Here is a 15,245-nt window from a genome sequence, read left to right as displayed (position 1 = left end):
GATGCAACGCGGGCTTGTTGGGAGGGCTCAAAGGTCGTTACTCGGCCCTAAGGGTTTTTTGCACATAAATCGAGTAAATCTCATCCGATTTTGCTAGTTTTTGTTTCATTTGAGAGGTAATTGAATACCCAATGGAAAGTTGGCAAAAAATTTTGGGTTTCTAAAATAATGTCGTAAATTGTTGGTTTTATTTGAGAGGTACTTCGTACGGGCTTTCGTAATTGCGCTATGCGCAATTTTAAAAATGAACACTTTCAGTAAATTTGACCATGCCCAACTTGACTTGCGGTAACAGACGCATTAGAGGGTTGTAGACGTATTAGGGTTCCGGGCGTATTACGGCTACGGACGTATTATGGTTACGGACGAAATAGGATTACGGGTCGTACGGGGCTAGGTCGCAGCAAACGCTCCGACTGTTCTGATGCCTTGTTTTATTGCGGATCGTCATCTATGAACATAACCAAATGCTTTGCCCTTACTGTCTGCTTCCAATTCGACGTGTTGCAAACGGCATATTAGTCTTATAAGCCCCCAGTAGTTCGTACGGGGCTAAAAAAAACAGTAAATCACGAAACAGAAATTGTGTCGGTTTTCAAAATTCCGCGAGTGTACAACGTTTTCAATAACAATCTTTCATGCGCGATTTAAGTTTTGTTTCAGTGAAGAATGGCATACACTTATACTGTTTATGATTTGCCAATTGAAAGTATTTTTGAAAGTAGGCTTCAAACTGAGAAAATTCGTATTTGTTGACTCTTTGTTTTAAAAATGCTTTAGCATTTTTGTTGATACGAACTTTGCTAGTATATAGTTTCGAAACGTGTTGATTTAACTGTCCTTTTTTAGAGAACGACCGCCATCATTGCAGTGCATTGCAGTGTATTTTTTTTTTCTACAGTTCAGTTACTTTGAGAGTGCCGGACACGAACGACGAACGTGCCAAATTACAATGAGTATAAAAACAGATTCTAACGCAAACATTTTCATATTACTTCGACAAAAATATTGAGTGCGTTCAAGATTACTCGACAGAAATTTGAAAAATCGGCCGTACCTGGTATGTACATTCATTGCCAAATTCATCGCCACAATCGTCACGGGCAAACTTCTGTATTTTCTCGTTAAAAACAAGTTTCGGCGGTTGATTCTCAAGGTTCTGAAAGAACTGGTTAAGACACTTACGAAGGCGGGTGAAACACTAATTTTGTTAAAAAGCAAGGCACTTCAAGCATTAATTGTACTCTATATTGGGAGGAAAACTCTGGAAATTCCCAAAAAAAACACGCCCATTTTGAATGATGTCATACTGAACTACACAGACAGATATTTGGAGTTAGATCTTAATTTTTTATGGATTAGCAGTGCGCGCCTTTATGGATCTTTATGGAATTAACATTTAATTCCATTGAGAATTACGTTCATTTAACCCTAAATCATTAAGTTATATAGGAATTACATTTTCTTAATTATCGTCGTTGTTACCAATTTTAATTTCTTTAATTTCTACAGTCGACGGATTATTTCGTTTCAGCTGATCCACTCATACAAATTCAAGTTTTTTTTTACGTCAATAAATGGTCTTTTCTCTGTATGAGTGGAACAATTACAAAACGTTTAAAAATTTTAATCTAATTTTTTATCTGTGTATGCTTTGTGTCATCTAATCAATGTTCATACCAAAGCAAAGAAAATACGCTTACACAAATTGCTAAATAGAAATTTTCATTTTTTTTAAACGGAGCCTGAAATGGAGCGACAATATTCAATTTATTTTCCAAAAAAGTCATTTTACACAAAAATTATCGTTTCCTTGTCAGATTTAAAACCGATTTGGAACATTTCAATCAATTACTCTCAGTAATTCGACAGGTACTAAATTTTCTATACATTTTCTCGTCAACAGGTATTTTCTCTACCAACATTATTCGATTTACCAGTATTTACTCGGTATTTACCCACATCTCCGCATGTACCTTACTCTGTGACTGCCATTACCCGAGTCGGTTACCCAAAGCTGTGTACTGTCGCAGGTAGCGCCAATCACCATCAAATGAGAGTGTAACGAACGTCGAACTGTATTGACGAAAGCGAGCTACTCCTCTCGACAGTCCGCTCGCTTGTATTTATAATAATTTAGGAAAAGTCAACCGAAACATCAAATATTTTTGTTCTGTATGTTATTTTGACGGTACATTCAATGGTCCCAAAAGGTACACATTTCGCAAGGAAAGTAAAATTTACAAATTTATCGAAAATTTCTCATAAAAAATTAGTCTGAAATGCTGCTTCACATGAATCGTCACATGAATATTAATTAGTGTAGAGAAAGAAAACTTTTCTAATTGACGGGGTGTACAAACAGTTCTTTTAAATCAAATAGTACAGAGGATGTCAGTAAAGTTTAGACAGTTTAAAAATACCACGCGCGTGTATGTAACACTTTCAATGAAAGAGTTTCATCTGTATAAACACTTTTGCTGGTATAGGTGGATCAGCTGAAAAACAGGCGAAGCAAATTCGTGTTCGCTTGACGAACGAATAATGCGAGAACAAATTATTTACTCTTTTTTTTTATTTATTCAAACATTTCTACATCATGAAATTAGTATAACAAATCGCATTGTGGTTCTCCACTGTGAGACACTTTAAAGGAATAACCAATTAAAATTATATAAAAAATAGTCCTTGAAATATAGCATGAAACTTGACCTGCAATTTACAGTAGCTGGCCTAAAAATAAGAATGGAAAAATTGACTTGAAATAAAGCATGGAAATCAAAAATATAGAATTAAATGAAAAATTTAATACGATAATAAGTCAGAAAGGAATGGGAAGACAAGCTGGAGCAAGCCGTCGGGGAGCAGGAGGCAGAGGCATCCTTCACGCACCAAAAATCCAGCATCCAATAAAAAAAAAACCGATGATCCATCAAAAAAATAAAAAAGCTAAAATCGGTTACCTTTAGTCTCTTTATCTTCAGCCAAGTGAGTACCCTAAGTTAAAAGCGGATTGCCCTGATCCTGCTTTGTACGATCATTTTGAGGAAACATACCCACGAATTCATTTAAAAAAAAAACCCTTTTTTCCATTGGTGGAAATTCAAAATAACGAAATTGTCCCATTTAAAGTGCGACATAGATGATGAGGAAATTAGTTTTCACTGTAACGTATTCCAAAATTATTTTCTGTTCTGATTGTTCTCCGTCACCGCTGTCAATCGTCGACATACATTCTATGCAGGTAAATTTTAAAAGGTAAAAACACCTCTATATACGTCAAGAGATCCTATCATTAAAATAACTATTACAGTACAATTCATCACACTGCGAATATACAAAATAAAAAATATTTACAAAAAAAAATCAGACGAAGTTATCATTGTATATTCCACTTTTGTGTTTCCCGTATTGATATATACTAAACACCTATTACTCTTGACTGTAAGTCATAGTTAAAAACAAGTGGGTATTATATATAGCTATATGAAAACGTATATCCGAATAATATATTTCATTTTGTAGTAGAACGAAGTCCTAACGAAGTGATGTACATATACAGTATAAGCATGTACAAGAAAAAGGGCAAAATCATTCAGTACTTCAACTGATTCAATTTCAGATTCACTTCTTCAGTTGCTGTACGGAAATCGAATTGTACGGGTGTTTATGATTTTACTTTTTTTTAAATGTAAAGTGAAAGACAAGTGGTGAATAAACGCGCGGGATATATAATTTGTATCATCGTCTTTTATTATCGTTGGAAATTTGTATAGAAATGTGCAGAAAGAAATATAATAACTGATATGATGAATGTGTAAAAAAGAAACATTTTTTTACATTTTTTGAATTTTAATTAAATATAAAACAAAATCCTTAATTGTATATGTGAATGAGGTGGTTGAATTGAGTGTTTAGCAAAGATATCATTTGGTGAAAAGATATCTTTATTTATATTTTGTTGTCGGTTATTTTGGATAGATTTTTTTTTATATGAAGACAAAGTTGTCCTCTGACGGAAGGCATATCCACATTGTCCACGGTATTGTTGAAAAACAAAAAAACCAGTTGAGTTGTTCCACACACAAGAAAATATGATATAGAATCGGGAAACAACGAGTGCAACTAAAATCTAATTATGAAATCATTTAATAATATTATACAATTCATAGTAGTATTGATTGTGTGTTCGATTTGTTTCGAACACGGTGATTGTATTCAAAATGATACGTTGAACACAAGGAGACACAAACAAAAGAAATACAGTATAGATGATCTCTTATCGAATAAATTTGAATTAAAAACGTCTGAGGATATCGATATGGACCCATGCAAAGCAGGTAAGATTTTTTTTCGGTTTTGTTTTATTTAAAAAAAAAAATTTCAAAAGTTGACAAAGGAATAATATTTTGGAACTGTAGGCAGGGCATGCATATATTATGTACTGTGTACATATATAGAAATGTTCGTTCGTTTAACGAACTTTAATTTAATTGGACCATTCAATTCAAAACTCTTTCATTTCGTTACCTTTTGTTCTAAATATAAATTTTTAAAATATCACAAAAAAAATCCTTGTTTTTTTGTAAAATTCCAGAGAAAAAGAATTTTACAAAAAAACGATAAATGACAAAATAAAATAAATAAATTGGAAATTCGATAGATAAATAATAAACAAATCGAACAGACAATGAGAATCTCTCAATATATTTGTATATATACGGAATATGTTCAGTTCAATGTGTAAAATTATCAAATATTGCCGTTTTTAAAATTAATAAGAGGTCATTTGTTGGCCTGTTAGTTCAAGTAAATAAATACAAAAAATTGATAAGATGTTATGGTTATTTTTCTCTTTTCACAGCAACAAACAAGTATAAATCTCAATAATATTATTTTCTACAGCAAAATTCATTTTATATATTAATTCTAGAAATAATTAGTCATTTCGCACATTATATAAAATAAAATGTGCCTGCCACAATCAAATAATAATTTTAAAAAATATTCCGTATGCTCATGACATGTATATAACATTCAGTTCTCAATAAATGAATTCTTAGAATACGCAATGACCTCGCCAAGATACCATTGTAGATAAATTCAATTTTTAAATATAAAAAAACTTTTTTTTTATTTCTTTACTGTCGAAAACTTCTATCCTAATTAAAGTCATAGCGGTTATTGTAGATGAGTTGCATCAATAAAATAAGCTTCACAGAACTTCCTTGCAAAGTTTCATTTTATCCAAATTGTTGTACTTCAATAGCATTGCAAGTTACGAGCGCCCTTAAATGCCCGAAACAGTTAAATCAAACGCTTTCACAGTTCCAACTTAGCTTTAAATATTAAACTTTTTCTTTTCTAATTTTTTTTTTTTCGTACAATAAACTCGTGTTAAGTACTCTAAATATAATCGCTAAGTTTGCCATTATTTTTGAAAATAGTGTAGATGAGTGGCGTTTATCCTTTATCAGAATAGCCTTTGCATTTCTCTCGTTAAGACAGGAGGCATGTTTTGATGGTGTTAGATACAATATACAGTCCATGCAAGTGTAAACACATCTACATGACTACAAATTTATCCTATTAACCAATATCATAGCACCGCTCCACTCCTAGAAAATTGTTATCAAAGGTATGAAAATAGCCTTTGCATTTTTTTTTCGTTAAGACAGGAGGCACGCGTTTTGATGGTGTTAGATAAAATACACAGTCCGTGCAAGTGTAAACGCATACATGATTGCAAATTTTGAGGCTTTTAGACGTTTGACAAACGAGTGTTAATTCTATTAGCAGTTCCAATATTTGGTACTACTGGCAGGCAATATATTTGGGTAAAACATATAGATACTGTAACTCAACTCTTTACATATAGAAGGAAACACCGAAATAGTTTACTTTGGTAAAGTTTTTCATTGATAAATTACACACCGACAAAAAAGTTTCGAAAAACGCACCTGTAGGAGGTAACTTTGTCTCCAGGTAATCTACATTATCAGCCGCAGCTGTATTTTTTGTATGGGCGCTACAGCTGTTACAGCTGTTACAGCTATTGTGGATTACCTGGAGACAAAGTTACCTCCTACAGGTGAGTTTTTCGAAACTTTTTTGTCAGTGCACAAACAATATTATAAGAAAATGCGACTAACGCGACGCCTAATATATACAAGCACATCGAATATCGTTAACTTAATCTTTCGTCCACAGAAATTATTGAAAGAAAGGCAGTAATAGTATTTGATAAGTGGGGTGTCAAATAGCAACTTGGAACCTCGTAAGTACAATGTTTTACGTGATTAGGCAATGTAAATGAAAATGAAACATGCCGTAACACGTAAAATATAATACGCCTTCGATTCTGGACACTCTTGAGTAAGCAAATTTTCCCGCATTTATGTAACATAGTATTACTCACTGAACCGGAACCGAAAGTCGAAGTATGAGACAAAACCCAAAATTTTGATCAACTGGGTATCATATTTTGTTTTTGACTATTGCTAGACATACAGCAAACATTTCTTTTCAAACTTTGGTTACCCCATATACCTAGCTTTCCATCGAACACATAGTCATCCCTATTCTACCCAACCAGTGCCCATAGAAACTTGTGTAAGAAGACCTGGGTTTGAATTTTTAAGGCACGCCACGGGTGAATTAAGCTTGTCAAGAACATTTAAAGTCAGTTTTGAGATCTGGAGAGCGAGACCTATGTATCAAACAGTCTTCAGGAAAATCGGACCGATGAATTTAATTGTAAGAAATCCTGTTTCCGTAATATCAAACCGTTTCGGTTGGCTCAGTAACTCTGGAACTTATTACATTTTTTGTGTGCTTTTTAATTCCAGAGCTATATTAAAAAGAACTCATTCAAGTACTGAAGGTGCCCTTTCTGCATTTAACCATTCTGTGTGGTTCATTTTAAAAGCGAAAGCATCACATAGGATTTGATCATCCATATTATTCATCCATCGCATCATGCAACGCACAGTGCTTTGCATCATGTCATATCGTGCTATGAACTACGTAGTTGTTGTCACAACGATACCGAATGCGTACCAAAATTTCCCGAATGACTTTTCCGCAAAAAAGAAGTTACTGTGAAGGTGTTTGTGACTTGATAACAGTATCTGGTACAAAACTTAACACCAATCTTAGTCTTTTACTAATAAGTACAAATAAACAGACTAGAAATGCACAGGTCATAAATCGATTCTTGTCTGATTTTCAATACACAACTCCCAACAATAACAGGTTTCTGGTGTCAGTAGAAGGGTATAAGGGTGTAAGGGTGTTTTACTCGTCATCAGTTTCTTTTTACATAAAATTGACAAATTGTTAGTTCAATTTGCATATCGCAATAAAAGTTTTGAAAATATTTTGTGAGCATTAAAATAACAATTAAACGAACTCTTAACTTAATTAAGACGGTAATTAAAATCAAAGCACGGAATAGCCCCTACAAATTACAAAAGTTTTGTAGTAACATAATTATACTACGGCTGCCGGTTATTTGTTCTGCAAAAACTTTCGTAAATTGTTGTATATACCATGTATTCAATTGAGAAAAATTTTCACCAGTTTCCAATTAATGCTCCACAATAGTTTCCGGAAGTATTTCATTTCATTTAAATATTAAAAATGAATTTAGTGAGTTGACAAGTAGTATAACAACTTCAGAATTTTAGTTTTGGCGGATTCAAACCCATTAAATCGTAATGAGTAATGGGTACGCCAAGCATCAAAATCAATCAAATGTTAACCGCGATATGTTCCAGCCAATTTATGTTGGTTGGCACATCATTGTGCCTTCATATGTGACGAGCTCTACGATGTCGCACGATATCTTCCATCCGTTTAAGTTTCTCCACATTCGTCTAACGGGTGGCTCAGTGACATCCAATTTGTGCATCATATAGACAGAGTACCCCTGGGTTGGTCTGATATTCGATTGAGTATTTTTATTAGAATTTTATTAAATATCTTGACTAAATCACTCTGACAATTGAGGAGGTTGAAGAACCGAATTTTTTTATGAATGCGCATTTTTGAGATTCGATTTTCACTCATTTTTCTTTTTCATTTAAATGTTTGCAATCTCAAGCTTATAGAAATAACAGATAATATTTTTTGTTGATTCTGTTTCAGACTAGAGCTCTCATAATTACACAAAATTTAAAACGAAAATTTTTTATAGTGTGCTGAACGCACGACTCGATGTCAACCCAATGCAGAATGGAAAACTAGAAATTTTGTCTTCCTTGTTACGAATGTACGTTCGCTCCAATTACCCCGATTCGAATCCTAGAATTTCAATTGGATTTTAAAACGAAATCTTTCAGAAACTACGACCCACCGAATTTTGGAAACATTGTTTATGTAATGCATGATATATCAAGTCATATCTGATCTGAATGAATTTTCAATGACTGAGCTCCCTCTCCACACATCTATTTGTGTTCCCATAAAGTTTAATAAATACACTTGAAATTACACTCCGAACTGACACAATGTGCATATAGTGTATCAGGATATGAACATAGCTCGAGACATTGTTGTTATTATTATTTTAACATCAAACGAAATCCGTACCGACTTCGAGCTTAATAACTTAGAATTTAAAGCCTAATACTTTCATTGTTAATGAGCACAAACAATTCTTATCTCTAAGAAAACTATAATTCTCAACCCCATTCTCTGCAATTAAGTATCTCATTCGAGACGAAGACGGGTATCTATCTATTATACATATACATACAACACAAAAACATAAACGTTAATTTTGTACATTTAAACATTGTTTATTGGATGGATTAAAACAAGTTTTGTAAAGATAAATTTCATGCAAATTTAAATGTTATAGATTGGCAGCAAGGGTAGATTTAATTAACCGTAAATCGGGACAAACTCTTAAAAAAGATAAGAACGATTTTAATTAAAGAAAGATGAATTAATATCTATAAGGACTCTATGAAGTGTATACACATGCAAACATTTCTATAAAGCATAAATACCTTTATGATGGTGATGTAATATAAATTGTATAAGCAAAGGTACAGAGTGTTTCTCGTTTGTAATAAAATGATAATCTCTTGTACAAAATACGTACTTAAGTTATGTAAGTAGGAAAATAAAAACTGAGAAAATTTACTTTTATTCAAAAATTGAATGGGATAGGTAATTCGAGCTCTTGAATGTTTTAATTAATTTGTTGAGTGAATTACACAATTTATTTTTGACGATTTAAAATGTGACACAGTTGAAAGAGATTAGAATTTCAGAATTGTCTTTAACAAGAAAACAAATGGAATTTTGTGGAAGAGGAGTAAGAGGAACTTAACGATCAGGATATAATGTTGTGTTGTCAGTTTTAACATAATTTCAGTACACCAATTTAACCTTTTTTGTTTTTTTAGAAAGGGTAGTCATCTGTTAGGGAAGGGGCATATTGTGACGGCAAAAATATTTGTCGAGATCTAGCTATGTACATATGTATGAACAAGTGAGGCTAACCTATTGAAGTACTAGATATTCATATAACCAAGGGATAAAAATGTGAAAAGTCCAGCTTTAGTGCGAATTGCTTGTGAACCTTACACACCAACAACAAAATAGAAAAAATGCTTTATTACCTGCAAGATGCTAAAGTTTACCATTACGTAGCAGAGTGTACCCTGCAAAAATGATACATTATTTGAAGAATATTTTCGGTTTATTTTACGTGACTATGTGTTTTGAACAACTAGCTTCGGTAACTGTAGTTCGACAAATTTAGTCTCTCGAAAAACAGTCACCGAAGCTTGTTGCTGAAAAACACACGAGTGAGTTTGCTTTTATAACACAATTTTTACCTCTGGTAATGAATTACTTTCGCAACATCCAATGTAAAATGTAATCTTCTGTCATGCAAAACCGATCAAACAATGTTCATACATATAAAAGTGATGTTTGAAAACCGTGAAATTGGGACAAATGATCGGTAAAAAATCCAAACACCAAATTTATGAGAATATTTCCGTTCAAACCACGATTTTGCTAATTATTCGCTGTTCTCATTTACTTCTGATGGCAAAACGATAAAGAATGTCCGAGCTATTTATCACACCGTACGATGCTGGACAAAACGCAAAACGGAAGATGAGAACGGTTATCATTAAAAAGAAACCTTCTGCATCACAAGCACTTGCATTTTCTGTTGATTGTAGAAAATATTTCGACAATGTTAATTGATGAAAATAAAGACTCGACTGCAATCAATTACAATCAATAATTGATTAATGAACACTTAACTTCTTCAGATACCGAGAACATTTAGATTGTAATTGTGTCACATCTGAGTCTTTCCTGTTCTTAGTTCGTATTATGCATTCAATTTGAAATTGTTGTGGTTCGTCGAACTATATCAATTATTTTATTTATAAACATTATGACTCCACGTAGCACGTTTAGAATAACAATCGTAGCGGTCTAACAAAGTATAGTTCTTTCGTATGGAATATCATCTCTGCGTTAACGATGGCAAAAGGACTATCAGTAGAATTATTAGCTTAAAATTTACTTTGTGATCAAATTCACTATTAAAATTGTGAAATTAAAACTTCCATTGTTGTATGCTATATGAATCCAATTATTTCCATATCAGATATCAATTTTAAAGTACGTTTTTATAGGTATGCTAACGTCGATATTGTATGTGGATTCTACATTGTATAAATATATGCGAATGGAATTAATTAGATTTAAATCGTATTACAATGTTGGAAGCTACAATTCCATAAGTGTACAGCCAAATTCAACAGTCTCTATTTGTAGCATTTATATTGAAAAACAGTAGAAATATGCACAAACCTACTTATCAGTTGTGGACAGTAGATTTTAGACAATGTAGCCCGAGTTGTATCCCGAACGAACTGAGGGAGACAAGCGAATGTGCCCAAAACCAGCCGTCCACAACAGGAACAGATACAACTTTTTACGAAATTTTGTCCCGTGGAAAAAAAAATTATATTTTCACAACGCAGAAGAGAAAATAGACATTTTTGAACTCATGTGAAACTTCGGAAGCCTTTGCTGTGAAAAACGAGAAAAAAGTTGGAAATTGCATTCCTCGTGTGACTTGTGGTATACGCTGGAAATACGAACGAAATCCAACTTAAAACTTTTCTTTCCTCGTTGAACAAATAACTATTTTGTGCTTCGGGGACAAAAATGCGGTCAATTTTGGATTTTTTCTCTAGTTTTTGTCCCTTTGCATGGAAACGATTGTCTTGATGTCTTGAACGATTGATTTTAAGCACTTTCGCTTGTAGCACTTTGTTCGAACGAAATTACCTATAAACGATCATCCAAGACATAGATCATCCAAGTCATCTATGTAAATAACTAATGTAACCGAATTACACCACGGTGAGCTTGACATTTTTTTTATTCGACCTCTCGTGGACATGAAATGTTTTTAGTGGTTTTGTAGAGGGCGGCACCACGAGTAAGAATAACATAACAAGAGAATATTTCGATGGGAAAATTTTTAATGAGATCGATTTTTCATTTTTTTGGGACCTGCGGGAAGCTTCGAAGACTGTTCGGACTCCTCTGGTGACTCGTTTGATCACAAAAATATAGTTGGTGTTTAGCCTGAGATCTAAGTTTTACAGCGTTACCAATCATGATATAAATGACTACCAACAAACTTCTTTTATGAAGCAAAGTCATTAAACTAGGTCGCTGAGAATTTGAAAGGCTCTATCACATGTGGATGATTTCTATTTTTACTCAAAAAGTATGTTTAGTTATTTTACATATTTTAATAAAAGTCGAAAGAAGATTTTTGACTCGAAATATGTTTTTTTATAAATCGCAGCGATGAGCAAATTGCACTATCTCAAGTCACAAATTAAAAAAACCTTCTCCAATAGCCATTCTAAGCTAACTCTGCAACATTTTAGTTGTTTCCACTAAAAAATGAGACATTATACGAAGACAAATTGATGGCCGTTCAGGTCTAACAACAAAGATTATATCAGAATGAAATACAAATTTATTTTCCGACCTTAATTAACTTCCAAATTATGTAAAATAACTAAACATACTTTTTGAGACAAAATAGAAATCATCCACATGTGATAAGGCCTTTCAAATTTGCAGCGACCTAGTTGTATGACTTTGCTTCATAAAAGATGTTTGTTGGTATCGCCGTAAAGCTTAGACCTCAGGCTAAACAGCAACTATATTTTTGTGATCAAACGAGTCACCAGTGGAGTCCGAACAGTCTTCAAAGCTTCCCGCAGCTTCCAAAAAAATGAAAAAAAGATCTAATTAAAAATTTTCCCATCGAAATATTTTCTTGTTATGTTATTCTTATTCGTGGTGCCGCCCTCTACAAAAACCACAAGAAACTTTTCATGTCCACGAGAGGTCGAATAAAATTTTTTTCAAGCTCACCATGACACTCGAAGTATAATCGAAGCATATATGTTCAAGGTACAAGGCTGCCTTAAGAGTAATGGACCCTTTGCAAATTTGGAGCCTACATTTAGGCGGAAAAATATTCGTTTTTCGATGATTTCTCTGAACCAAAATCTTTTTTCGAAAATGTAAAACCACTAAAGCACGCACACATGTGTTACTTTTAAAGGAAAAATTGGTTTGTGGGTGATAACTTGGCCCACTTGGAGAAACCTGTGAAGATTACACAAATTTACACAATCTGCAAAGGTTTCTCCAAGTGTGATAAGTTATCATCCACAAACCAATTTTTGCTTGAAAGGTAACACATTTTTGCATGCTTTAATGATTTAACATTTTCGAAAAAAAAAATTTGGTTCAGAGAAATCATCGAAAAACGAATATTTTTCCGCCTAAATGTAGGCTATAGATTTACAAAGGGGTGAGCGCTCTTAAGATTTTCTGGCACTTCAGGCGATTTTTAAATTTGTATGTCTTAGGTGACTCAAAAACATTGCCAAGGTATGGTCCCGAAATGTCTTAAATGTGCTGAAATTTTTGGGTTGACTAAACTAAAAAGAAAGGACAGAAAGATATTTCAACTATGACTAAACTGGCGTATAATTAGTAGCTTGTCGTCTGAAAATAGGCGGCTTACATCTTTCGACATCAATGATGAAATAGCTTAAACAAAGAACTTAAAATGTTTCATTTTAAATGTGGATACTTTCACTTACTATTCGCTTCGCATGATTCAATCAATTATCACAATTAATTGTTATAATTCAATGATGTGATCATATTTCTTATGAAGTCCTTGTCTACCCAATTTTTGTGCTCAAAGCAACAAAGTATATGTATCATCGTTTGACCGACCTCCGCGACTTTAAATCGAAAATATAATTTCTACGAATTATATTTAACTTAACAGTCGTCTGCATGAATGATACCCTCGGTTATAATTAAAATTTTAACATGAAAAGAAGACCCTTTTTCTAAATAACGTTAATTGTTCTATTTTCAGTGAATTCAAATTCAAAAAACATTTTCTCAATTTATAATATCCGCCTTTGTGTTTTGTGTTTTTTTAATTTTTCGGTTCCCAAATAGATTCATCATCATCTTAAATTCTATGAATGCACTTTGGGTTTTCATCTTCTTCTCTTTCTTTTTTTTTTTTAAATTCGTTTCAAGAAACGCGCAGAGTATTTTAAAGGGCTCTAATGCTTTCCGTGTATCATGGAAGTTGCATTGTTAAGTGAACTGTGTGAGTACGAAAAAAAAAATCTAATTTCGTTTGTTCGAGATGATAGATATAATTAGGTAATATTTATGTTTGGTGCCAGACATGAATATCAACGAAGTGATTCGTGAATGAGGTATAGAGATAAAATTGAAGATGTCTTAAATAGCACACAGCGCTATGTGACAGCTAGATTATTAATGAGCACCCAGTTACGTAATAAACTTATCCATTGTTCACTCCGAAATGGTCATCAATGCAATCTGACATAAAGGAATAAATAAATAAATATTTGAAAGACACTAGGGCAACTCTGGTAATAATAATAAAATTGATTTAGTATTTCGTAGAGAAATTCCAAAATTTCGCTTTGAAATCGATTTTAATCTTTGCACAATTAGCGGTCGTGTGAAAACACTGAGTTTTGGGTGGTGCTTTTAACGAAAGGACTTGGGAGAAGGTGCATTGAAAATAGATGTCCTTTTTTGTAGCAAACATTTTGTTTCCCCATACAACTCGTTCGCGTTTGTTGGCATTAGAATATGATACGGATACGGAATGATACGGACCCAATTTGGTAAAATTTGCGGTATTCTGCGGAAATTGCTACTTAGAATTTCACAACGAGACTACAAATTTCATTAAATTTCACTTAATTTTCTTTGCTTAAGAGAGGCTCTGCAACTGTTCACCCGACTTATTTTACATGTTTCATGTTATATTCTATGCTACGAGTGGTCACTGACCACTGTTTAAATTCTGAAAATAATATCCAGACTTCGAGCTTAGATCAAGTGGGTTGTGTCTTGTGTGTCTATAAAAACGTTTTTTGCTTTATAAAAGTCGTTCACCAGCAAAGAGTGAGTTTTAATTTAAATAGTATTGCAATGACGACAGTAGTAGATCTACTGGATTTATTTAAAATGTGGAAAATCTAACGAACTAATAATATGTATAGTTCCAACAGTTGTTTCCCTTTTTCGCATATAGGTTGAATAATACCTCTTCTATATGCTATAAAAACCACTAAAACCTTCTGTAGTTCTTAACGTGATAGTTGTCTGCATTTATAGGGGTTTCATTTGATAATACTTGAATTCATTAAACTTATTTTATTTATAGAGATTATACTACGTTAAATGTAATGCTAAACTATTTTTTTTTCTTTCGTTTGCCGTCATTACCATAGTAGGTTACCTTTTATATATTATTGTACCTGCTAGTTTACCGAACTATAATTCTATTGTACTGGATATGTATGATAATCATAGCACTTTTGCATTATCCGATAGATATCTATGCATACAGTCGCATCATTAAATTATCTTAAATCTCAAATAATTATCAATTCGACATTCCATACATTAATCAAGAACTCAAATCTATGGTTTAATCTACAACACAATTGTTTTGATTTAATTCAACCAATATTTGGTAAACCTCGAGAGCTATGCATTTATAGGTACACTAAAATAAATTATCAATGATACCTCATGCTCAGCATATGTGTAGACATTATGTGCGATGCAAGTGAACATAATGAGAATATAGTTTACTG

At 32.9% G+C, this 15,245-nt stretch overlaps 1 protein-coding gene across 2 annotated transcripts in view; it reads left to right on the top strand.

Moving 5' to 3' along the window:
* The first annotated feature begins 3,612 nt into the window (after positions 1 to 3,612).
* The window catches only part of LOC119067946 (tolloid-like protein 1), a 28,285-nt gene continuing 16,652 nt past the window's right edge, over positions 3,613 to 15,245 (top strand). The window contains exon 1 of one of the 2 annotated variants that reach the window (XM_037171265.1): positions 3,613 to 4,340. In XM_037171265.1, coding sequence (XP_037027160.1) covers positions 4,139 to 4,340 — 202 coding nt within the window. In that variant the 5' untranslated portion in view covers positions 3,613 to 4,138. The remainder of the gene's footprint in view (positions 4,341 to 15,245) is intronic. The other variant, XM_037171264.1, reaches the window with a different exon arrangement.

The sequence above is a fragment of the Bradysia coprophila genome (assembly GCF_014529535.1).
Source record: "Bradysia coprophila strain Holo2 chromosome X unlocalized genomic scaffold, BU_Bcop_v1 contig_130, whole genome shotgun sequence".
Classification (NCBI taxonomy): domain Eukaryota; kingdom Metazoa; phylum Arthropoda; class Insecta; order Diptera; family Sciaridae; genus Bradysia; species Bradysia coprophila.
Note: the sequence above shows the minus strand (reverse complement) of the source record. Positions and strands in the feature narration are given on the sequence as shown.